Source organism: Curcuma longa, chromosome 3 (assembly GCF_044706935.1).
Source record: "Curcuma longa cultivar G26 ecotype Majalengka, Jawa Barat chromosome 3, ITB_CL_G26_1.1, whole genome shotgun sequence".
In the NCBI taxonomy this organism is placed as follows: domain Eukaryota; kingdom Viridiplantae; phylum Streptophyta; class Magnoliopsida; order Zingiberales; family Zingiberaceae; genus Curcuma; species Curcuma longa.
The window spans coordinates 601825-627401 of record NC_133863.1 but is presented as its reverse complement, the minus strand read 5'-3'; the positions used below and the strand labels follow the sequence as shown (position 1 = coordinate 627401).

Genomic DNA, 25577 nt, shown 5'->3' with positions numbered 1-25577 from the left:
TTCAATTGCTTATTTCATTACTTTGTTTGATATTTCATTGAATCTAGATTAGCAAAATTACCTTCTTCATTCATGTATTGCATTTGAATTTACATTTCATTTGAAAAACACCAAAACCCCCATTTATATAAAAAAAACCCAAAAAGAACGACATCTTAGCTTGATTCATACAATTCTCTACTAGTCCTTGGAAAATACGACTCGTGGCCCCTATATTACATTTGTTTGTGAGCTAAGGGTTTTCGATTATAAATTCTAATTTGAGGCTCATTCGTGACACTAGTTTTGGGCTTATCAAATTTTGGCGCCGTTGCCGGGGAATTAACTAGTAGAGATTGTTTGAATTGAGCTATTTTCATTTTTCTTTATTGCTTTGATCATTGTTGGTTTACAAATGTATGGAAATTCATTTTATCAGCAACCATCTTTTCAACAATTTGAACAACCAATTTTTATTTGCAGGAACCTTATCAAGGTTTTCAACAAGTGGATCAACCATTTCAAGCTCAAAATCAGAATTTTCAGATGGGCAATTTCAACAAGGGTTTCAACAGCCTTTTCATCAATTTCAACAGCAAAACAATCAATTCCAACACCAAATCAAAATTTTCAGCAACCGTATCAACATCAACAAGATTTTCAGCAATCCTACAACAATTTTCAACCTCAATTCCAGAATTCACAGCATCAAAACAGTCCATTTCAGCAACATCAGTTTCAGCCTTCAAATCAAGGGTTTTCACAGCCTTATGGAGGATTTCAACAGCCCCAAAATCAAGGTTTTCAAGGAGAAAATTTTCAGCAACCTTCCTCCAACTTTCAAGCAAGTTTTCAACATCAAAATCCACCATTTCAAGCCCAAAATCAATGCCAATCAACAAATTTTCAAAGTGGACAGATTCATGCTCAAAATCAGCAGCCCAATCAATTTCAAGATCAACAAAAATTCAACACAAATCAAGGGAATTATGGGAGTTCTATTGAGTTGATTCAACAACAAAGGCTTGAGGAGATGATGCAACAAATGCTATTGCAACAACAAGCTCAACAAAGGGCAGCTACAACATTGCAAAATCTTGAGAGGCAACTTGGACAACTTGTAAGTAGCATGAATCAAATTCAAGCTCAAGAATCAAGTCAATTACATTCTCAGACAAATCCAGATCCTGAAGAAAATTTGAGTGAACTAATTTTGGAGAGTGGGGAGCCTACTTCAAGTCAAAGCATTCAAGAATCAGATTTTCATGAAGAAATTCCAACAGAAAAATTTTCAGACCAAATCGACCCTGAGATGGATTTTACAGCAGTGAATTGTGAACCAAGTTTAATTTCCTCAGAAATTGATCCTATAAATTTGGTTGAAGAACAAGAGGAAAACAACAATTTTGAGGACTTCACAGCAAACACAGAGGCACAGGTTGATTTTAGTTTGGATGATGGAAAGGATGCATTGGTTATCGAGGAAGCTGATATGAAGCTTAGTTTCTGATTCATTTGCAGTTGAGGATGATCACATGGGTGTAGGGGATTTTACTGAACCCCAGGGACCACCATTTTTGAGTGATATATCAGAGGATTCAGAAAATAGATATGTTAGTGTAGGGGATTGCACTGAGCCCCAGGGATCACCCATATCTACAAAGCAGTCACAGTTGGAGTTGAAATTTTGTCAGATAATTTGAAGAATATTTGTTTGGAAGAAAATCAGAGTCCACCACTTATTATTGCCCAAGATTTGGAGTCAGAGCAGGAGGAAATTTTATTTCAAGACCTGAGGCAACAAAAGGAAGCTATAAGGTGGACAATGGTTGATATGATTGGTGTGGAGCCTACCATTTGGGTATATAGAATTTACTTTGAGGAAAATGTGAAATCATTCAGAAAACCACTATGGAGGCTCAAATTATTAATTTTTGGTCATGTGAAGAAAGATGAATTGGAGCCTACCAGAATGAAGAAGGCATGGATTTATGAAATTATTCTGTACAAGGTGAGGCATAAATGGATCAAAGGATTATATCCACCGGCTCAAGATATAATTTTGAAGAATTAAAGGAGCTAGAGGTGGATGTTTGGACTTCATGATGCTATCTACCCAACCTAAAGGGGAGTTTTCTATCTTACACTTTCTTTTCATTGTTAATACCATCCTTTATTTTTCATTTTCATTTTCAGTTTCATATCAGTAATAACATGCCATTTTCATGAGCATTTTGTTTGGAAATAAAGGCTTGAATTTCATTTCATGCATTTTTGGGTTTAAGGAATAAGTGTATCCCCCTAGTCATTTTTATATCATTTTAGAGGCCTTTAAAAGTGAGTTAAATTTGGTTGTTTAATTTTGAGAATTTGAGTTCATGGATGAATGCTTTTGGACACTTGTATGACCCTTAGTAATGGAGTCTAGAGTGATGAAATTAAGATAGTGTACATTTTCTACCTAGTGAGGTTATACCCTATTGTGTGATGCACTTTTGTGATTGATTACTCTAGAACTTGCTTGTGTTCTTTCAAGGCTAAATTTTCTATGATAGGGTCCACATTTATGAAGGTTATCAACTTGTTTCATCACCCATACATTTTGCTTGATACATTTCATGCTATTACCTATACTTCACATCATTTTCTTTAAATCTTTTTCACCTTAATTTCGATTCACCTCTTCTTTTATCTTGGATGTGGATATTCTTAGATGCTATTAATGTTTCTTGCCCGAGACGGTCAAGAGTTTAAGTGTGGGGGAGGTGTTCATAATCATGGAAATATTTGGATGATGTAGCAAGTTTGGAAAGTAGTATTCATGGCATCAAGTTCTATACTATTTTGATGTTTCATTTTTGTGATTGAACTACATTGTTTGAACTGGAATTTGGAAGTTTTGAGCTGAAGATCAGTTGAGGATGTTGTGTGAGCTGTGAAATGAAATTTTAAAGCTAAGAAAAAAACTGAGAATTTGTTGTGCAGTGAGTAAAAATGGGGCTGTTTTGTGCCAAATAGGATTTGAAACAATGTATTAGTAAGAATTCCAAAGAGCACTTAATATCTTCATCAAAATTTGATGCTACAATGTTTTTGTGATGATTTATGATAAGTTGTGTGAAACAGAAGAAAATTTAATCAATAAGTGTCCATGTTGTTCAAAACATAGATTGAACATGAGTGTTGTTAATTCAATATTTCTCTGCTATTGAGATGCTGAAATGGGATGTAATTGAAGCTAATGATAACATCAGAATACATTGAGAAATACTTTTTGCAATGTAGTGGTGCTGAATTGAATTGCTTTGAAAAAAAAACATTATTGCTGAAGTTGAAGCTGTGAAGATGCTAAATTGTCAAGTGGACAAATTGCTGTTAATGAGGATGTGATGAAAGCATGAGACAGATGTGAGTAGTTTGTTGTCAGATTGGCACAAAGGATGATTGACAAGAGTTTAAAACATAAGTAGAGTATGAATCTGAAAATTTCTGCTAAGTAATTGCATTCAGAAGTGTAATTCAAAAATCATGCTTTAGAAACAAAAGGTCAATTAAGGAGTGTTGCAAAAAAATGTGTGCTACATGAACTGAATATGTATCCAGTGTGCAGGAATTTGTGATTTTGGAATTGATTTTGTGGCAATCTGTTTTCACTAAAGACAGTGAGCATAGTGTTGAGTTATATTAGCTGTTGAAGCTGTTAAGTAATTGTTTGCAAAAGATGTAGATAATCATGAATGTTGAAATCAGAGTTAATGAAAGAATTCCATTGCTGAATTAAAGGCAGAAAGGAATCAAGAAAAGATAAGTTTAGGTAAAAACAGAAAGTTTCAGAATTGGAATTCTGAAGTGGTATTGTTCTGATTTGTCTGAGAAGACAAAGGTTGAAGTGTGGGGGAGAGCTAAGAGCTTGATTACAGTTTTTGAGCAATGGAGAATCTGGATTAAAACTGATCTGATAAGGAACTAAGCTAGATCAATCTTGTTGTTCAGAATTGGAGATCAATCTTGCTGTTCAGAATTGTGGATCAATCTTGCTGTCAGAATTGCAGAATCACAAAGAAAAAGTGTGGGGGAGAGCTAGAAAAATAGAAGAAGAAAATCAACAGAATGCAGAAGAAAAAAAAACAGAAAACTAGAATGTTTAAAAAAAAGTGGAGTATCAAAAGATCTAATAAGTGATAAAAATTCTTGTGAAATTTGATGCAATTTTTGAAGCATTCTTTAGACAACAAGTTGGGAATCTAATCAGATTTGTTGATGGCAGCAAGAAATTGAAAGAAACAGAGAAGAAAAAAATAGAAGAATCAAGAAAAAAGAAAAAGGAAAATTGCAGAAATTCAGTTTTATTTTTCCAGCTGGGTTTTGAAAATTGTTTGAGCACTGATTTGAGCTCGGATTGCAGGGAGATTGTAGTATGATAAGCATTAGTAATCAATCTTCATGATGGAAAAAGAATGGATGAAAAACAGTGAGAAAATGGGGAGAAAAAGGAAAGTATCAATTTGGTTTTGAATTGTTTTTGGATTTAAATTTGCCATTGATACTTTGCAATTATGGTTTCATGTGAATTGAATTTTGCTTGCTGATGATTGATTACTATTTCTTAGCTCTTGTAGAATTTAAATGTGAAGGAATTGGGTTTGAGAATGAAGAGAAACAAAAGATAGCATATTTGGTGGAATTTGAGGCAAAATGAGGAAAAGAGGAGAAGAAAGTATCAAGAAGAGGAATTGGAAATGTTTAAACCAGATTTGTTTCATGGAATTGAAGAACAAACAGAAACAAATGTGTTACAAAAGAAATGAAATAGAAAAGAGGGCAAGAGGTCATTGGTTAGCATTTAAGTATATCCATATCTACCACTACCATGCATTTTCTTTAAAGTTCCTTTTCTTAACCTTGTTCTTTCTAAATTCTTATCTCATTTGTTTCAGTTCATGATTGCTTATTGTCTTCAATAATCCTTAATAAGTGTGGATTCCAAATCAAGAATGCTAGTGGAGAGTAGAAAACAAGCAAGCCTATGGAAGTGCATGAAACTTAAGTTGCTTGAGTGAGCCCTACTTTACTTGATCATGAATTAGAATTAGGGTGAGAGCCACTGATTTATCCACTGAAAACAACCTTGTGAGAATGAGTGTGGTGCATTTATCTTAATTAGTCATGAAGGATGAACTTTGCTAGGAGGTTAACCAAGAACAAGGGTTTAGTTCATGGCTTAGGTTTTTGATACTTCACAACTTTAGGTAATTTTCTTTTAATTGTTTCTAACTTTGATTGAAGATGATCTAGGGGGGTACGATAGTAGGAGTTTGTTAGTTTTATTGTTTTGGCTTGAGCGGGACGCACAAGGTTAAGTGTGGGGGAATTTGATAAGTTAGTTTGTTATGCATTTTGTTGGCTTCATTTTGGGGTTTTCATGGAAAATTAAATGGTTTAATGAATTGATTTGATTATATTTGTGGTATGTTGCATAATTTGATGATTGATTATAATTTCTGTGATTTTGATGGTTAATTTTACATTAATTGATTTGATCTTTGTAGGACTCGAGTTGAACCATGATGGAACCCAAATTGAGATCGAGTTAAGTCAAGATTGACCAAATTGATGGATCCAACTTCATGAATCAAGACCCAAGTTTGATTTGGACTGAACCCATGTGAATTTGACTCGAACCGGAGTTGAATTGGAGCTGAACCAAGCTTAATTTGGAGCTGAACCGGTGCTAAACCACAAATTAACCCGGTCTAAACAGTGAACCGGCTGATTTCAAATCCCAGTTATAACGAGAAGTTTCACTGTAGCTGGGTATCGCGATCACTGTAGCGCCATCGTCTTCGCCAATTTCCTTATGTTTTTTTTTTTCCTAGATTTAGCATAGCCATCTTCGGGTTCTTCTTCTTCCAAACTCATTTCCGAGTTCCAGAGATGACTACAAGCTAAGCTGGGCAATCAATCAAGGTCGGGAATGCGCGGCGAGGGTTTTGCCAGCGTTTTTCGTTCCGCCGCAGATTTCAACTGATTTCTTCAGATCTAAACCGATCGGAGCTACAAATTACACTCGGAGGCGTTCCTCGAAGGTTATTGAAGATTCCTGAGCTTTAACTCACCAGCGATTTGAAGGATTCCAGCTGAATCATCAAGTTTAGATCCGGCTCTGTTCAGTGTTTCGCAAGGGCGTTCCCTGTTACTGATCAGATTCAATCTAGATTAAATCGAGCTAAGCTGAGTGGATTTCTTCTGGGATTTCTGATCTATGATTGGATCTAGTGTGACGGCTAGATTGGAGTGATTTTGAAGGGAAGATCTGAGATCGATTTCTGCATTTTAGTCTTCTGTTATTGTTTCTGAAATTCTGTTTACGATTTGTTTTCTGATCAAAAACCATGAATTCGTGTTACTGGTTAATGATTTAGTTTTTAGTTGAATTCTAATTTGTTTTAGTTCTTTAGCTTCAATTACATCAAACCTTCTTGAATCTAATTTCTTTGAATCTGAGTTTCTGATTTAGGTTACTGTTAAGTATCAGTTTAAGGTTTCGTATCAGTTGTTAGTTGTTAGGATTGTTAGTTTAAGGTTTTAATGCAAGTTAGAATTGTTTCTTTAATAATCAATTTGATATCTTAGCCTAGCTTACTTTTCTTAATTGCATTTCATGTTTTAATTGCTTATCATTACTTTGTTTGATATTTCATTTCTAGATTAGCAAAATTACTTTCTTCATTCATGTATTGCATTTGAATTTACATTTCAATTGAAAAACCAAAATCCCCATTTATATAGAAAAACCCAAAAATAACGACATCTAGCTTGATTCATACAACCTCTCTACTAATCCTTGGAAAATACGACTCGTGGCCCCTATATTACATTTGTTTTGTGAGCTAAGGGTTTTCGATTATAAATTCTAATTTGAGCTCATTCGTGACACTAGATGTGGGCTTATCAGTTGGTATTTTGGAATCATTTGAATTACATTCATTTGATATATGCGATTCAGGTTTTATAGGCAAGATGATTAAATCACCTTTTTCTGAAAAAAAGTGAACTAGTGGGAGAGTTGCTTGGCCAGTATATGTATTTATTTAAATATAAATCTGAGAACTTTGAAAAGTTCAAAGAATTCAAAATTGAAGTAAAAAACAGCTTGACAAGAGTATTAGAACACTTCGATCCGATCGAGGTGATGAGTACTTGAGTCAAGAGTTTCAGGATTATCTTAGAAACAATGAAATATTGTTTCAATGGACTCTGTCGTATACACCCGAGCGTAACGGGGTATTGGAGGCGAAACCGAACCTTGTTGGACATGGTTAGGTTAAAGATAAATCATGCAATTCTTCCAAGAACGTTTTAGGCAACGCACTTGAGACAACTGTTTACTTGTTAAACAGAGTCTCGATTAAGGTAGTCTCTGTTACTCCATACGAGATATGGAATAATAAAATCTTGATTATCTTACGTGAAGATATGAGGTTGTCCTACTTACGTGAAGAGGACTGTATCAGATTAGCTGGAAGCTAAATCTGATAAATGTCTATTTATTGGATGCCCTAAGGAAACGAGGGGTTACCAATTATATTCTCCTGTGGAACAAAAGCATTTGTTTCATGTTATACCGTATTCCTGAAAGAGCCTCTCTTGCAGGAAACAGTGGGAGCTGAGTTAGAACTTCGTGAAGTTCAAAAGACTCAAATAGACATAAATGAGACACCTAGTCGCGAACCACAACCGATTGCTCATAGTGATGAGCTATCGGCTGAACCTATTGAGACACAACCTCTTCGTGGATCCAGTAGGACACGTAATATTCTGGAGAAATATAGATCTCTCGTAAGTGAATCAGATTACGTGTTACTCATCGAGCATGAGTAAACTACTGATCATGAAGAAGTTCTGAAAAGTTCAGAAAGGGATAAATGATTTACAACCATAAAGTCGAAAATGGATTTCATTAATGCCAAGTTTGGAACTCGATGGAATATCCGTTTTGATGAGGAAATCAAAGAGGTTGATTTCTCACAAAATTTGACGAACCCTTTGTGTATAAAGAGGTTAGTGGGAGTGCGATCGTATTCTGGAATTATATGTTGATAACATATTAATAAAAGGAAACGATATGCCTGTTCTGCAACCAGTCAAACTATGGTTAGTCAAATATTCTCCATGAAAGACATGAGAGAAGCGATCTAAATCTCTGGATTAAGATCTATAGAGATAGACCGAAAGGTTGCTTGGTCTTTCACAGTCTACATAAATAGACAAGATGCTAAAAGTGGTTTAGCATACTTGAATCCGAGAAAGGATCACCTTTCGAAGTCTACATGTCCACGGACAAGAGGTGAGAGTATTTACATGAGTGCGATTCCTTATGCTTCAGCAAAAGGATCAATCATGTATGCTATGATGTGTACGAGACCCGACGTATCATGTGCTCTGAGTGTTACGAGCGGATACCAATTAGATCCAAGAATGGATTATTGGGCGGCTGTCAAGACAATTCTTAAAGTACTTGTGAGGAAATAAGGATTTGGTCTTGGTATATGGAGAAGATGATATGGTTACATGCAGGTATATGGATACCGGCTACCAGACAGACCAGAATGATTCTGAGTTTCAGTCTGAGTACATATTCGCTTTAAATTATGACACAATAAGTTGAAAGTGTTTCAAATAAGACAACATTGCAGCTTGTGAAGTAGCTAACGAAGCGGTTTGGATCAGGAAGTTATCACTGAACTTAGAATGGTTCCAACCATTGTTGAAGCGTTACTTGCTTACTGCGACAACAATAGAGCAATCGCGCAAGCGATGGAACCTAGGTCTCACCATCGATCCAAACACGTGTTTCGACGATATCAATAGATCAAAAGATCATTTGTAGAAGAGAAATACAATCAAGAAGATCCCCATCGAAAGGAACCTTGCGGATCCTTTAATCTCTACCTTAAAATAAGTTTGCGACTACCCGGACTACTACTTCCGCATCACGAGAAGCGAGCACCTCGTGGAGCTCAAGCAAAAATTCAAGAGAATGTGTGCGTAACGTAATTAATTATTTATTAAAATTAATGGAGAAGGATGTGATTATTTTGCATGCATGAACTGCATGGATTTGATATCTATATATATATATATATATGTGTGTGTGCAGGTGATAAATCGATGATCAGGAAGCGTCACATGTTCTTGACGGAGGAGATATTGAGGGAGAACCCGAAGATGTGCGCGTACATGGAGGCGTCGCTGGACGCCCGGCAGAAGATTGTGGTGGTGGAGGTGCCGAGGCTGGGGAAGGAGGCGGCGGTGAAGGCGATCAAGGAGTGGGGCAGCCCAAGTCCAAGATCACCCACCTCGTCTTCTGCACGACCAGCGGGGTCGACATGCCCGGCGCCGACTACCAGCTCACTAAGCTTCTCGGGCTCCGCCCGTCGGTGAATCGCTTCATGATATACCAGCAAGGCTGCTTCGCCGGCGGCACCGTCCTCCGCCTCGCCAAGGACTTGGCAGAGAACAACCGCGGCGCCCGCGTCCTGGTCGTCTGCTCCGAGATCACGGCGGTGACTTTCCGCGGGCCTTCCGACTCGCACCTCGACAGCATGGTGGGGCAGGCTCTGTTCGCGGACGGCGCCGGCGCGATCATTGTCGGCGCGGATCCTGATCCGGCGACTGAGCGGCCGCTGTTCGAGCTGGTGTCTGCGAGCCAGACGATTCTGCCGGACTCGGAAGGGGCGATCGACGGGCACCTGCGGGAGGTGGGGCTGACCTTCCACCTGCTCAAGGACGTGCCGGGCCTCATCTCCAAGAACATCGAGAAGAGCCTGGCGGAGGCGTTCAAGCCGCTGGGCATCAGCGACTGGAACTCCCTCTTCTGGATCGCCCACCCGGGCGGACCCGCCATCCTCGACCAGGTGGAGGCCAAGCTAGCGCTCGACAAGGACAAGATGAAGGCCACGAGGCCACGTGCTGAGCGAGTACGGCAACATGTCCAGCGCCTGCGTCCTCTTCATTCTCGACGAGATCAGGCGCCGCTCGGCCGAGGAGGGGAAGGCCACCACTGGCGAAGGGCTGGAATGGGGAGTTCTCTTCGGCTTCGGCCCCGGCCTAACCGTGGAGACCGTCGTCCTGCACAGCGTCCCCATCTCCGCCGCTGCCACTGATCCATCTTCATATATCAGGCCATCGGCGTTTACCAGTGCAATTACCCACTGCGCGTCTGTGTTCGATCTAGATAATTATAATTAGAGTAATGATATGTTACATGAAAAATTAGACATAAAACAAGCATGATAGGTTGTGTTGCATGCAATTGGTTACCACCTCTATGCATGTGTCTGTCATGCTACACTTTCATGCTACTTTTTCATGTAGCATATCATTACTTTTATAATTAATATGCAAGCTTAAGGCAAATAATTTGGTTTATGTAATTCCTTCCATTGTCGGTGTTCCGGTCAAAAATCGACGACAGTCAACCCACCGGTCAAGAAGATGCCACCTCAACCGATGCGGGCCCGGGTAGGAGGGAGACCTGCGAGATTAACACGAACGAACGGATTAGCTGGCGCCGAGGGATCCCGGCAGGCCACTCCGACGCTCAAGTCAGTTTTCCGGTCAAGAGAGTAGTAGCAGAAAGAACAGTGTAGTAGTTAGAATGCAAGAGATTGGATCCTTTGTTCATACCTGCGTGCGATGTAATATACCTTCGAAGAGAACATTCCATCTGACAGAAAGGACAGACGGTGGAGGCATCCGAGGGGACCAAGCCTGGACGTGTCTGACACCTGCGCCGGTAGGGTGGCATCTAGGAAACAGTAGCGATACTCCTACGACTGCACTGCGGAGAGATGCCACACGTCACCTTTGTCGTTTAGCTGTAAGTAGAAAGGTAGCTGCAGGGACAGGATGAGGCATGAGGACGTGGGCGCAGTCTTCCCCTGCGCAGCCGCTCGCACGCTTAACTGTCGGTGTTGCAGTCAGGTGTTAGTGAGACTTGAGCATGAGTTGCTGTCGGAGTGGGAAAAGGTACCCGGGACCAGTGAGGATTGGGTTTAGCCGGGTGGCCATGAACAAAGTAAGTGGCCGGGCGGACCGGGCAGACTGACCATCAGGCATATGTTAAGTACGGGAACCCGGGTGAAGGGGCTTAGAACAATCATGGGAAGCGTCGACAGAGCATATGATGGCCGGGTGGGGCATATATCGAGTCTGAGTCTGTTGGGATGAGCTTGAGGACTCAGTACCCGGGAAACGACATACGAGAGAGAGGCTGGCCTAGGCATGGTTAAGGGCCTCCTGTCCCGGGCAAGAGAGGTAAGGCCCAGTCTGGCCGGGCATGAAAGTAGTAGCCTCTAGCTTCGGCGAGCCAAGTGTTGTGGCGGGATAGCCGGGCGAGAGGCTCGGTCCGGTCAGGGAAAAGGTCGAGCTAACCGGAGTGCGATGTATTAGGAGTTGCCCGGGAATCACCCCAGTACTGTGACACATCCTCGGGTCAGGTTGTAGTTGCCTTGTCCCGGGAAGTTAGGCGAGGGGCCGGTGTTGGCCGAGCAAGATAATGTTGGGACTCCTTGTGGTGATAGTCTGGCCGAGAAGTCCGAGTACCGGGCCTCTTGGCCCGGGTGAATTCCTTGGGTCATTTAAGTCCTAGACCCTGGGGCCGGGATCGGGGTCCCGAGGCCAGCCAGGTAGGGCGAGCTGTTGACCTTCCCGGCCACGTAGGACCGGGCAAGATTCTCTTGACTGTGGACCCCGGGCCGGCCAGATAAGGCAAAATGCTGACCTTTCCCGCCACGTGGGGCCCAGCAAGACCTACCAAGGCCAGATAAAGAAGAATAGCAAAGGGAGAAATCTGTAATATGAAAACCTTGCAGTCTGGTGTCAGGAGGTGCGGTAGAAGCCCACCACCACGAGCGCCCCCGCCGCCTTGGCCCTCTCCATGATCCTCGCGAACTCCTCCGTCTTGAACTCCCTCATGCAGTCCACCGTGCAAACATCCTCCTCCTCCTCCTCCTCCTCCTCCCCTTCTCGGCCGCCACTGCCGATTTGGGAATCCGCGACGGCGAGCAAAGGGCGCGGTGGCGAGCAGTGCACGCGGCAGGCAGGGGCGCGGCGGCGAGCAGAGGTCACGGTGGCGAGCAAGGGAGAAGAGAGCAAGGGGAGAAGAGAGGCGGCGGGCAGGGGAAGAAGGAGCGCGGAGGGCAGGGGAAGAAGGAGCGCGGCGAGCAGAGAAGAGAGGAATCGCGAGAAGAGGGATCGGGAGGTTACGGTCGCGAGGGGAGAAGAGAGCAGGGGAGGTTGCGGTGGCGAGGGGAGGAGAGAGCAGGGGGAGAAGAGAGGCGGCGGGCAGGGTTCGCGAGTGAGGAACAAGTTAGGGTTTGGAGGATCAGTGAGGAATCGCGACGCTCGAGCTGTTTTTGTTGCCACGCGCGCGCGCTCGCAGCCACCTGGCTTCCACGTCGACGTCGCTCACGGAACGCCCAGGAGATCAACTATATATATATAATATATTTTAAATGTTTAATATTAATTAAAATTAAAAATATGTCTGATTTATATTAATTCCTCCTTCCATTTCCTTCGGTAAAATAATTTTAAATTTTCATCATCAATCACTTTGATCAATTGATTGATCATCTAAAAATTAAAATTGATTATATATTTAAAAAGATCTTAACCTAAACTATTTATTAGTACCAATTTTACGATGAAATATCACGATTTAAAATGAATATGTCAATTTCTCTCTCTCGAAGTTGCACAATATATTTTTTACTATTAGCATAGATTTTTGTCGTTACAAATCATGATTTAAAAAATTTTAAGTTCAATTTTAGTACCTAGAATTCGATTTCGAAGATTGTGATGCTCGACGAGCGGAAGCAAAAGGTCAATTTACTTTTGAATTGTTGATTCAATTTTTTAGTTATTTAGAGTTAAAAATTTTAAATTTTAATTGATTAATTAATTAAATTATGTTGTGTTCTGAAATAGATAAATAATAATAATTTTAAAAATAGACGGATTATATTAATTATTTCAACTAAAATTATTTATTAAAATCAAAATTTTCAAATTTAAATTTATTTTTAACCTTTTAAATTCAAATTTAAAATTTTGAATTATGAAAATCAACTGGTAGCTGTCGTTCTGCCACTGGTAGCTGGCGCCAAGGGTGATGAGGCCGCTGAGAACGCGGTGGCGCAGACCGTCAGCTGCGGTGGGCAGCTTCCTGCACCACCGTGTTTATGTTCACAAAAAATTTTCCTTCTGATTCGGCCGAGCCGAGTGGCCGAATCGCCAAGTGCCGAGCAGAGTGACCGAGCCGAGTGCCGAATGGTCGAGACCTGCGTTTAACGCAGTTTCCTTAAAGCAGATTCGTCCCCTCCGTTGGTGTTTAGAGGTCACGACGGACGTCTATTTTCCAGGATACAACGACCGAACCGGAGAAGCGATCAAGCACAGATCGTTTCCGGCGAACTGATTACACCCGTAGGCTATCACAGGGGAAGCAGAGGAAAGAGTAGCGAGGGATCGAGAAAGCTCTGACCGGTCCGATATTCGACACGCGCATGTCGAGCTCGCACACAAGTTACCTTGCGGGCAGTACAATCCGGACCCTAGATTTGCACCCCCCTGCGCACCCACGCGTGAGAGAGAGCCTCTCCCCTTGTATTTGTTCACAACATCAATACTTGTGATACAATATAAACAACCAAGTTGCCCCTCAACTACCAATGTGGGACTAAACTCCTCCACCTGAGGGTCTTCTTCATCCTTCCATTTCATTATTTCTATTCATATTTTCAACAGTTTAACGACCTCATCACCGTCAACGGGGCCGAGGTCGCCGCCGCATGCGTCTGCGCCGCCATCAGGACCAACGTCTTCGAGTTCGCCGTCGCCGACGCTACCGCCGCCGTCGGCCTGCTCCTTAACTACTGCAGCATAAAGTCCCTGATCCGTACACTTGCAAATTAACACGGACTAATTAATTAATTAATTAAGCAATAATGATGGAATTAAGTAGAATAATTAATCAATAAATTCTTTGAATAAATCCATAATGCAAGGCTTAATTTCATTTTAAATATTTTAATTCATATTTCAAAACTGTTATATGATTTATTTATTTTATTTTTGCTAAAAATTTGGATATATAATGCATTTAAAAGAACATGAGAGTTAGTTCAACCAGATTTTTAAAAGTGGCCTAGCTAGTGATATAGCAATTTTATTTTCTATTTAAAAAATCAATTTAAATTTATATGCCTTCTAAAATGACATTAGAGTTAATTATATTGTCAAAGTGATTAATAAATGATTTTAAAATGGCATATTTGACTGTTTATTAAAAAAAAACTCATATGATAGTTAGTGCATCTAAATCTTTAAATTTAAATTTTGTGCAAACAATTAATGCATTCATTTTATTACTTTCAAAAATCTAGTTGGACTTTTCAATAAATTTATATTTAAATTTTAAATATAAATAATCATGTGACTAAAATTGTTATATAAAATTTTAAAATTCATATATATATATATATATAATATTTTTATTTATAATTCATGTAGGTTTATTAGATTTTAAAATTCTAGTTGCTTTCCATTATTTTTAAAAAAATATTTTAAAAAATGATCAAAATTGCTACATGAATTATTATTTTAAAAGCATATAATCTTTTAGAAGACAGATAAATTTTTAATGATATATTCATGACCTATAATCTTATTATTTTGCCTATTGGTTTGTCTATTAATTATTCTAATTAATTAAGCTCAAAAGATTAATATTCATTAGGGTATAGTGTTAATTTTAAATTCTTAATTAGCTCCCTAAATCCTAATCATTAAGCTCACCAAACAACGTCCCTACAAATTATTAATTAACCCATAATCCCCGGGTTGTGATAATCATATACGTATTTATACAAATTTTCTTCCAAATGGGGAACACAATCACAAACAATTAAGCTCTACTGGGATTTATCATTTTTTTATTAATTAACCCATAATCTTTATTATCCTTAATTCACAAACAATTAAGCTCTAATCAATAACCTCTCTCCCCTCCCCCACTAAATATCTTAGGATCCATAAATTATTTTTCCACATGCATAATAATCCAAATATTTTCCCATAATATTAAAATTCATTTTTTTTATAATCGTCCAAATTTCATGCGATTAATTGGGATAGACGATCTTCTCCTAATTCAATTCAAAGTATATAATTAATTAACGCTGCAATTGAGCAATAATTAAGATTTTCAACATCAAATACATGCAGGTGTCTCTTGACACGGTCGTGTCTCTTGCCGCTACCTAACGAAGAGAAGTCTAAAGTTGAACACGATCTGACTGTGTTTCCTAATACGTCTTGTTCGGTCAACCGTGAACATCGAGCAGCCAATATGGCTAGGTCGTGCTTACAACATGGTCATGGCACGGTGGCAACATCCCAAACTTGGAAGGATTTGTGATGCAGGAGGACCCCAAACATTGAGAGATCATAACTTTTGACTCGAATTGAATCAAGAGACTTAATTCAGCAAGACCAAACACTCGATATGAATACTAAATCAAACACTTAATTAAGCAAAACATGGGAAGGAAATTAACAAGTACAACAACACTTAATTAAGCAAATTACCAAACACTCAATATGAAATGAATACTAAATCAAACACTTGCACACTCACATAACCTTAAATCCAACTAAGAACAAACATAGAAAGAAAGATTTGAATGTGAACCCAACGAGAATGATGTCTTACGATCGATGATGAGCCAGAAGAAGAAGAAGATCATGGTGACCGATGGTGGAGCGAGTTAAGGGCATTGGAAGGCTTTGGGGGTCTTCTTGCCGCAGTAGTTGAGGACGAGGCTGAGGTCGACCGGAATGTTGAGGTGGATGCCGAGGACGTTGGCCCTGACGGCGGTGCAGAGGCAGACGGCGGCCTCGAGGTCGAGGAGCCCGTCGAGGAGCGTGCAGCACTCGCAGGGCTGCTTGGGGAACTTGCCGACGCCGACGGTGAGGAGGCCGTTGAGCACGTTGGCGCACGCCGCCAGCTTCAGCGTGTCCACCGGGCACTTCCCGCCGGGGGACGGCCTCGGGTTCGGCGGCGTCGGGGTGGGGCAGCTGGTCGTGCCGCAGGCCGTGGCGGAGCAGACGAGGTTGAGCAGCAGGAACAGGGCGGCTGCGGTGGCGCCGGCGCCGGTGGGCTTATTTGATGCCATGGAGGTCGATTAAGCGGTTAATTAGGATTAAGGGGGCGATTAATAGGGGGTTAATTGCACTGGTTAAGGCTGTGTGGTCGATGTGGAAGAGTGAAGGGAGTATTTATAGAAGGGAAAGAGAAGGAAGAGGACGGGAAGGCATGTGGAGCATGAATTTTAGCTGGCAAATTAAATTAAATAAATTGTTTAATTTTATTAATTCCATATATTTTTGTTCAGATAAATAAATGGATGATGGGAATTAAGCTAAATGAATTAAATGTTTATGATCAAATTTCATATATTTATGTACATAAATATATATATATATATATATATATATATATAAATATAATTTATTAAAATTAAATAAATAAATTTGAATACATATATATTTAATTTTTTAAAATTAATATTTATAAATTATATTCATCAATAAATTTTTTATCAAATTTATAAATAAATAAATAAAATTTTAAAATGAATAAACAAACTTACTAATAAATCATACAAGTTTTAAAAATGACATTTTACTAAACTATGTACATAGGTTTTAAAATTTCTCATTTTACATATTTAACTTTCATAATACCTAAATCACACAGTGTATTCCTATTTGTGCCTCTTCTTTCTTATTTAAAAATTCACTGTTTTCAGTTTACATTGATCAATTATATCCAAGGATATAAATACGTTAAAAAGGTTTTCAAGAGTATATTGGTTTTGATTTAAAATGATTATAAGAATTCTTTAAATTCATTCTCAATTCAGACAAAACTGAATAGTAAATTTAGAAAACTTTAAATCACTTCAAAACAAAATTAATGTATTCTTGAAAATCTTATTAATGTATCTATGCTTTTGAATCTGAATTAAATAGCGTAAATTGAGAATAATAAAGAAATGAGGAGGAGGGATATAATGGAAATGCACCATATGATTTAGATATAAAAGTTAAGTATGTGAAATCACAAAATTTATATTCATGTAGTAAAATACCGAAAAAATCACATTGAGAGTTTTACAATTAATATCTAAATGAACTAAACTTTAATTCATTAAAAAAAAAACTAAGCCAAGATTGAATATCCGTTTCAATAGCTTAATTCATCTTAGGTATAATTTAGTCCGGCTCAATTATCTTATCAAAGAAGCTTAAATAATACAAAGTTTATAGATCGACTTTACTCAAGCAATTATTTTAAGTAGTTACGTACAAGATTCGAGTTTGATAAAAAAAAAGATAATAATTTAAAACATTAGTCAAATTCACGGGTTCATCAACTTTAATAATGATCGCCACCAACATTACAACGCTTAGATCTTGTTTTTATGCTGATGATTTGCCCCAAGGGCAATGGTGCAACGGTAAGACATCCGAGTTGTGACCCAAGGACCCGTGGTTCGATCCCCAACTACGGCGTATTTGCAAGAATTTTCTTCCAAATGGGGAACGCAATCAAAGGATGTTGTGCATCTGGATTGGCCGTCGTATGCGCTTCCCGATTTACCTTGGTGGTCGGTGGGAAACTTTCGTGGATCGGACCGACCACCCCCCAGGGATTGAGTCCATGAGACTGACTGAGATTTATTTTTTTGTATGTGGGATGATTTTCTCAAAAAAAAAAAATAATAATTAAAATTTATTTTCGATTATCAAAGCTTATTTAAAAAAAAAAATAAAAACAAAAGTTTATCGAAGCGTATATGTATTTAATAAAATTCTCTTTGCTGAAATTGAATTAAACAATTAATCGACACACCTAACGATCCACATGCATGTATTTAATGCATGCACGTTACGTTCTTCGTTATTCTAATAATTAATATTTAATCAAGTTGATTAATTTTTACCAAATTAAAATAGTAGTTAACTCTAATTACTTAACAATTTTGAGCATGTTCGAACAGCTAAAAATATTTTTGAGATGTCCTTTTAATATTTTTTAAAATAGCTTTTAATTTTTTTTCTAGTGTTTTTGGGATTAATTAAAAATGGACGAATGCACTTTCACGTCTATAAAGTAGGATTAGTTGTACTTAATTAGTCACTTATTAATCGTTTTATTGGTTTGCTGTGTGCATAATCATAATTAATTCACCTAAACTTTTCCCGTGACACATGGCTCCAACATACAATTGGACAAGATCGGATCAAGTGCACCCACTAAAAGATAATTAAAAATATTTTTGAGTAAAAAGTAAATAAAATATAATAAAAACATAAAATATAATTAATGCTGTTGAAGGGTTGGACAGAGTTGCAAATGAAACGTCTCTTTCAATAAATCTGTTTCGATATCAAAAAGGGTCCACCATTTTTTATATGATCAGCTTTAAGATCACCATTAATTAACTAAACTAAGAAAGACAATCACTCTAAAGTCACTAAAGAGCAATATTTTGATGGCTAGATTCAACTCTCATAATCCCGTGTTCATGTTCGTGTTGTTGAATTGCGAGAATGAAGTTTAATTACGAAGTTTGGTTGCTTCTCAATCGAGGGAAATTCGGTTGGGAAAGAGTTACTTGAAGGGCATACTCTCTCAAATGGTAGCATTTGCTTATTTAAGCCACAAATAAGATTTAATGACTAGATTCAACTCTTTTCAATAAAAGATGGAATTTGTCATCCTAGCGGCCCCACATGGTTGGTCCTACGACTATCTGTGAGAAGGTAAATTAAGAAGCCGCAGTTGATCACGACGGAGAAAGGCATTACCTTGGCATACTAGATTCAACTCTCATTCATGTTTCGTGTTGTCAAATTGCAAGAATTAAGTTTAGTTACGAAGTTTGGTTACTTCTTGATCGAGGGAAATTTGGTTGTGAAGGAGTTACTCAAAGGGCATTGTTGGGTTGCAAAGGTGCAAACATAGTCCCACATCTAAAACACATGGAAAAGATCATGAGTTTAAAAGGATGAAAATATCTCCATTGGCATGAGGCCTTTTGGGGAGAGCCCAAGAACAAAGTCATGAGGGCTTAGGGCCAAAGTGGACAATATCATACCATTGTGAAGATACGAACATACTTTTGGACCCAACAATTGGTATCAGAGCGAGACCGCTCTTCACCGGACTAACCGCCGGATGAGCCATGATCCGGATCTAACCATGTGGGTTGAACCTTAAAAACAAAGGAAGTAGGGGCTCCCGTGTTTGAATCAAGAGGACCAGACACCGGGCAGGAAGTCCTAGTAGGTCAGGTAGACCGAGGGGCATGAAGTCCTAGTAGGTCGGGTAGATCGAGGGGCATGAAGTCCTGGTTGCGGCTGGGCAGGAAGTCCTAGTAGGTCGGGTAGACCGAGAGGCATGAAGTCCTGGTTGCGGCTGGGCAGGAAGTCCTAGTAGGTCAGGGTGGACCGAGGGGCAGAAAGTCCTGGTGGGTCGAAGATTCAGACATCAAACGGAGGCTTTCCGTTTGAGGGGGGGTCTATGGTCCTTTGTTTGAGGGGGGGATTGTTAGGTTGCAAAGGTGCAAACATAGTCCCACATCTAAAACACATGGAAAAGATCATGGGTTTAAAAGGATGGAAAGTATTTCCATTGGCATGAGGCCTTTTGGGAAGAGCCCAAGAACAAAGTCATGAGGGCTTAGGCCCAAAGTGGACAATATCATGCCATTGTGGAGATACGAACATACTTTTGGACCCAACAGACATACTCTCTCAAATGGTAGCATTTGATTATTCAAGCCACAAATAAGATTTGATGGCTAGATTATACTCTCATTCATGTTTCGCGTTGTCGAATTGCAAGAATGAAGTTTAGTTAAGAAGTTTGGTTGCTTCTTGATTGAGGAAAATTCGTTTGGATTATTCAAGCTACAAATAAGATTTGATGGATATATTCAACTCTCATTCATGTTTTGCGTTGTCGAATTGCAAGAATAAAGTTTAGTTACGAAGTTTGGTTGCTTCTCGACCGAGGGAAATTCGATAGCAAAGGAGTTACTCATACTCTCTCAAATGGTAGCATTTGCTTATTCAAGTCACAAATAAAACTTGATGGCTAGTTTCTACTCTCATAATCTCATGTTCATATTTCGCATTGTCGAATTGCAAGAATAGAACTTAGTTACAAAGTTTGGTTGCTTCTCGATCGACGAAAATCCTGTCATGAAGGAGTTACAAGAAGGACATACTCTCTCAAATGGTAGCATTTGCTTATTCCAAGCACAATAAGATTGGTTCACAAACAAACTACAAGAAACTTCGCAAAGCAAGCAACGACAACTCATAGACTTGGTACGTTACAACTCCAATCTATATCGAAACAAAAGCACGCAGCTAGTTCTACTACATCAAGTTTATCAAGATTAGTCGGGCTAAGCTTCCTCGGCGTAGGCCGGTTCGAGGATTTCAGACTCAGCCTCCCGCACCTCCTTCTCGGTCTTCTTTCCTTTCTTGGACTTGTAGTATACACTCATGAATGTCCCCACGGCCCCGTACTTGCGACGGCAATGCTCGTAGTGAGAGCCATCAAACATCCGCCAAAAGTTCTTCTCGGTGAGCTCGGAGACTGCATACTGAGGCTGGAAACTGTGGTTCTGAGTTAGCCACTCTTCGAGATTGCGAACTGCTTCTGCGCCATTGAACACTTCACCCCTGAGCACCGGACCTGGGGCGTAATAAACACCGATGTCGGTGAACATCTGCGCGTAGCTAGTGTCTCCCTGTCGGTGATGATGATCGAAGCCTGGCTCCGGGTACACCATTGTTCTCACCGGAAGCTTGAACAATCGATGAGGACACAGCCATATCGGATAAACCTGTAAAGTAAAGGAAAACAACAGAACAATTCCGATTGATGTATAAACTTTGCGAAGTGTTCCTTTTGGACTATGAATGTTTGATAAACTTTGCAAGAAGTGTTTCTCTTCGATGCTTAGGTGCTTGCTTTTGGACTATGAATGTTTGAATCCTTCAATGAAGTATAGATTACGATAAAGCTTTATGCAAGAGTAAATTCCAACTCAAGCAGAAACAAATCAGCAAATTTCTTTTCGATGCTTAGCGAGTGAAGTATAGATACCTCCATTTCGCGGTGAACAAACTCGAGAGCATCTCCGACTTTGTACAAAGGAACCAAGAGATCCTGGATCACATGATGATCGTGGTAGTAATTTCGAATAGCTTCGCCTTGGGTGGCCTTGAGCAAAGAAACCTTAGGCGGCATCATCCAGCCCAAAAGCCATCTGAACCACCACTGGTCGGCGAATGGCAGGATAAGCTTACCTTCCCAATAGAGACATCTCGTGTGCCGGTGGTAATACTCTCTAGTGGGAATATACTCGACGAACTCACCCCGCTTGAGAGCCGTCTGTGCATGCTGATAAAACCAAGGTTTAAACCACCAACCTACACTGTTGATCACATTGCCCTTCTTTTTAGCTTCTTCTGTGGATGCATACTTCCCAGTCATGAGCACAGACTCCGTCGGAGTATAGATCATCCCCTCGACAAAGTCAGGAACCTTTGCTGGATCCCCATCTCTGGGTGCAAATGAATCAGCATAGGCCTGAGCAATTTCCTTTAGGTTCCCCCTAAAAGGAGCATAGGTAAGCCTCATATATTCCTTGATCGGTATCAATTTTATCTCTGCGGAAACTAAGAAGCCCAGGGTTCCTTGAGACCAAGGGATCCCGTAGAAAAGATCAGAGTACTCATTGTCCTTCGTGCACCTCACAACTTGGCCGTCGGCGAGTACAACTTCCATGGCAACAATTGTGTCGGAAAAGAGGCCATATATGTGTGAGCTCCCCTCAATTCCATAACCATTGATGAGTCCTCCTACAGTGAGATCATCAAGCTCAGCAACCACTGCCAGAGCAAGGTTCATGTGAACTGTATATCGAGTGATCTGGCCCATGTTAACCAGAGGCTCCACCTTAGCAACCATCCTCTCTTTATCGATCTCGAGTATGTTTCTAAAAGCAGAGAGATCAACCTCGAAATGTCTTGCACGTTTGTAGTCGACATTACGCATCCCGACAGCAATATACGGTTTCCTTGCTGTGCACACGAGACCATCTTTCTTGGGATCTCTCTGCTTGAGCCGATTAACAACTTTCTTTACATTCTCATCATGTTCTTTCTGGCGACGCTTTTCTGATTTCATAGCAGATTTCACATCACCAAGATACAATCCGAAGTAGATTAAGAAAGAAATTGGCAGCACAACAAAGATGACGACGATCCATCTTAACTGGACCAGATAGTCCACCAAAACTTTCTTTCGCTTGGGTCGTACAAGAGGTTGTTGCAGGTCAGACATGTTTTGCACCTGCATTTCGACAAAGAGAAAACCCATTAACAAGCTCTTCAACTTCTTTTCTCATCGACATTAAATAAATCTATGAATGCCCACTTGCGGGAATGAAGAAGCACTCAACTCGTTAACCTTTGCAATAATATTCGTGAACCATGTTCATCAATACAACTCTTATCAACATGCTAAATAAACAAGGAAACTTTTAAAATGAACAAACAAGTTTGTATTATCAAGCTCAATAACAAACCAAACAAGTTTAAAATGTAAAGGTTTCAAGCAATTAAACAAGCTTGAATTTGGAGCTCGACAACATCTATACGAACCAAGCTCAAACTCATCAAAAAGAAATCAAGCCAAGCTTGAACAATCATTTCAATAGCTTGGTTCATTTTAGGCTTGACTAAGCTTGGTTTGGTTACCTTATCAAACAAGCTTGAACAACATAAAACTTGACTCGTTTACAGCCCTAATTATAGAACACTATATATCGAGATTCTCTCAGTCAAATGTGATCGACAGTCATGTTAAATACAATGCACCCAAAACTCAGGTTGAAGCAACAAAACCATTCAGTAATTGCACTAAGTGCATGTTTCTATAGATTCAGTAAACTACAATTGGTTTGACAGATCTGTTAAATGGGGAGACAAGTAATCAAATATTAAGTTAGAGAAAAAAAGAGCATTCTTATTTGCAAAAAGGTAAATAAAAAGTATAAGCAACAAGGATCTTGTGAGTATACTGCAGATCAATGCACTGTTGTGGTTAATCAGCAGCAAAATGAGTTGTCACAAACCAGTAAAAGAAAATAACATTAAATGACTACAACCATAGGGGACCAACAAGGTGTACAATGATCCTTAAATTTCTGAGCCTACTTAAGCTTTGTGGTTCACGACAACATTCGAAGATAAGACAGGGGGGAAAAGTACACTTGTCTTCAACTGGATTAAAGTAAAAAAAACTTTAACTACAGCATTGAATGTTGTCGTGACTAAAACAAGCTCAAATAACATAAAACTTGACTCGGCTTGACTCGTTTACAGCCCTAGTTATAGAACACTATATATCGAGATTCTCTCAGTCAAATGTGATCGACAGTCATGTTAAATACAATGCACCCAAAACTCAGGTTGAAGCAACAAAACCATTCAGTAATTGCACTAAGTGCATGTTTCTATAGATTCAGTAAACTACAATTGGTTTGACAGATCTGTTAAATGGGGAGACAAGTAATCAAAGATTAAGTTAGAGAAAAAAAAGAGCATTCTTCTTTGCAAAAAGGTAAATAAAAAGTAAAAACAACAAGGATCTTGTGAGTATACTGCAGATCAATGCACTGTTGTGGTTAATCAGCAGCAAAATGAGTTGTCACAAACCAGTAAAAGAAAATAACATTAAATGACTACAACCATAGGGGACCAACAAGGTGTTGTACAATGATCCTTAAATTTCTGAGCCTACTTAAGCTTTGTGGTTCGCGACAACATTCGAAGATAAACAGGGGGGAAAAGTACACTTGTCTTCAACTGGATTAAAGTAAAAAAAAAATAACTTTAACTACAGCAGATGAGAAAGTAGATTTGCTAAGAAGGGTTGGATGAAAAAGAAATCCAAGCTACAAGCAAAGGCGCTGATAGTAGAAACAACAGAAGAACTCAGAAACCCTAACAAAATCTGACTTGCTTCGGCAACTGAAATCTAAGAAAGCGGTAACAGAGATCCATAAACGCACACAGCAAGCTGAGAAACCCCAACAAGAATCAAACTTTAGCGATATAAAACTGAGAAAAACTTCAAAAGTCAAACTTTTAGCTAGAATGCTAGATAAAATGGAGAAACTCCATCAAAAAGCAAACTTTATGAGAGATTTGTTTAGGAGAGGGGGAGAGCAGCGGACCTGGTGGCGGACGGCCGAGGAGAAGGGAGGCGACCGACGGTTTTGTCACAAGCGGAAGGGAACCGGAAGGTACTATAAATCTGAGATGCTCACACTCTTTCAGGTAGCAGATGCCGTTTATAGAATTCAAGTAGATGCCGAACGCCAGAAGCGCATGGTTTTTAGCAGCACGTGCAACGCACGCGCACGTACACCACTCACTTTTCCATTTTTTTTAATAATAAAACATTTTTTTGAAAACAAAAGAAATTTTAAAAGTAATAGAAAAAGAGAGCACTTCAACCAATGCATTTTATTATTAATATTTTAATTTATTTTATATTGCAGAAATAAATAAATACACCAAAAATAAATTTTTTAAATGGAAAAAGATAGATTATTATGAGACGGGAGCATGTGAGATATGTGAGATATAGGCTGTCAATTACGGACTATGAATTATCGTGGGACCCATCAACAGATGGATTTCCAGAGAATCAGATCCACCGACCACGTGACTATTTTTTATTATTTAAATTTTAACGGTCTTCTATCGCATTATCGACTGAGCGACACGTGTCAATGCATCTTTCGTAGCATTCGAACCAACTGCACCCTAGTTCTCAAGAGCCTTCATAATTGAATTAATTATGATGAAAAAATTTACTGAAATGGATAAGATCGAATCTGGATAAAATTTGAAATAAAATCCTCTTTTGTCATGGTTAACTATAGATTTTCGATTTATCTCCTCACAGATCATTGTAAAACCGATCGTGTAGAATCGTAGGGTGACAGATTCCACCTTTTTACTAAAAAGGGAGTCTCTTTTATTTTTGTTCCTAGGACATGATTAAATTAATTATTGTGAGATAGATTTATTAAAATAAACAAGGATCAAATCTCAGTGGAATCGAGATAATGTTCTTTCCGTAGTGATCAACTGTAAATTTTCAATTTACCTTTTCACATATGATCATAGGACTAACCGTGTGAGACCGTGAGGTAATGGATTCTACCTTTTGTTGAAGAAATGAAAACCTCTTTTACTTTGAATGATATTAGACTAGTAATACTACTTAACTATCAAAAGAAATATTAGAGACTTCCGGTGTAGCGGTAAGATATTTAATAAGTTACTTAAGTATTCACGATTTAAATCTCAATTATAGTATATTATAAGATATTCTTTTCTAATGGAATTAAAAATTTAAGATGCTG

At 39.1% G+C, this 25577-nt stretch overlaps 2 protein-coding genes and 1 pseudogene across 2 annotated transcripts; 1 reads left to right on the top strand and 2 right to left on the bottom strand.

Annotated features, from left to right (window-relative positions):
- The first annotated feature begins 8953 nt into the window (after positions 1-8953).
- LOC141822929 (chalcone synthase-like) lies at positions 8954-10230 on the top strand (annotated as a pseudogene).
- A 5361-nt stretch (positions 10231-15591) lies between these two features.
- On the bottom strand, positions 15592-16273 carry LOC141824071 (putative lipid-binding protein AIR1). The gene has a single exon (XM_074711303.1). It carries the CDS (start codon positions 16221-16223, stop codon positions 15816-15818), a length of 408 nt encoding a protein of 135 aa, XP_074567404.1. The 5' UTR covers positions 16224-16273; the 3' UTR covers positions 15592-15815.
- A 4072-nt stretch (positions 16274-20345) lies between these two features.
- On the bottom strand, positions 20346-24470 carry LOC141825088 (delta(24)-sterol reductase-like). Its single transcript, XM_074712478.1, has 3 exons — positions 24378-24470; positions 21239-22489; positions 20346-20975 (listed from the first exon to the last, which is right to left on the bottom strand). Exons 2-3 carry the CDS (start codon positions 22478-22480, stop codon positions 20532-20534), a joined length of 1686 nt encoding a protein of 561 aa, XP_074568579.1. The 5' UTR covers positions 22481-22489; positions 24378-24470; the 3' UTR covers positions 20346-20531.
- Between the last annotated feature and the right edge of the window lie 1107 nt (positions 24471-25577).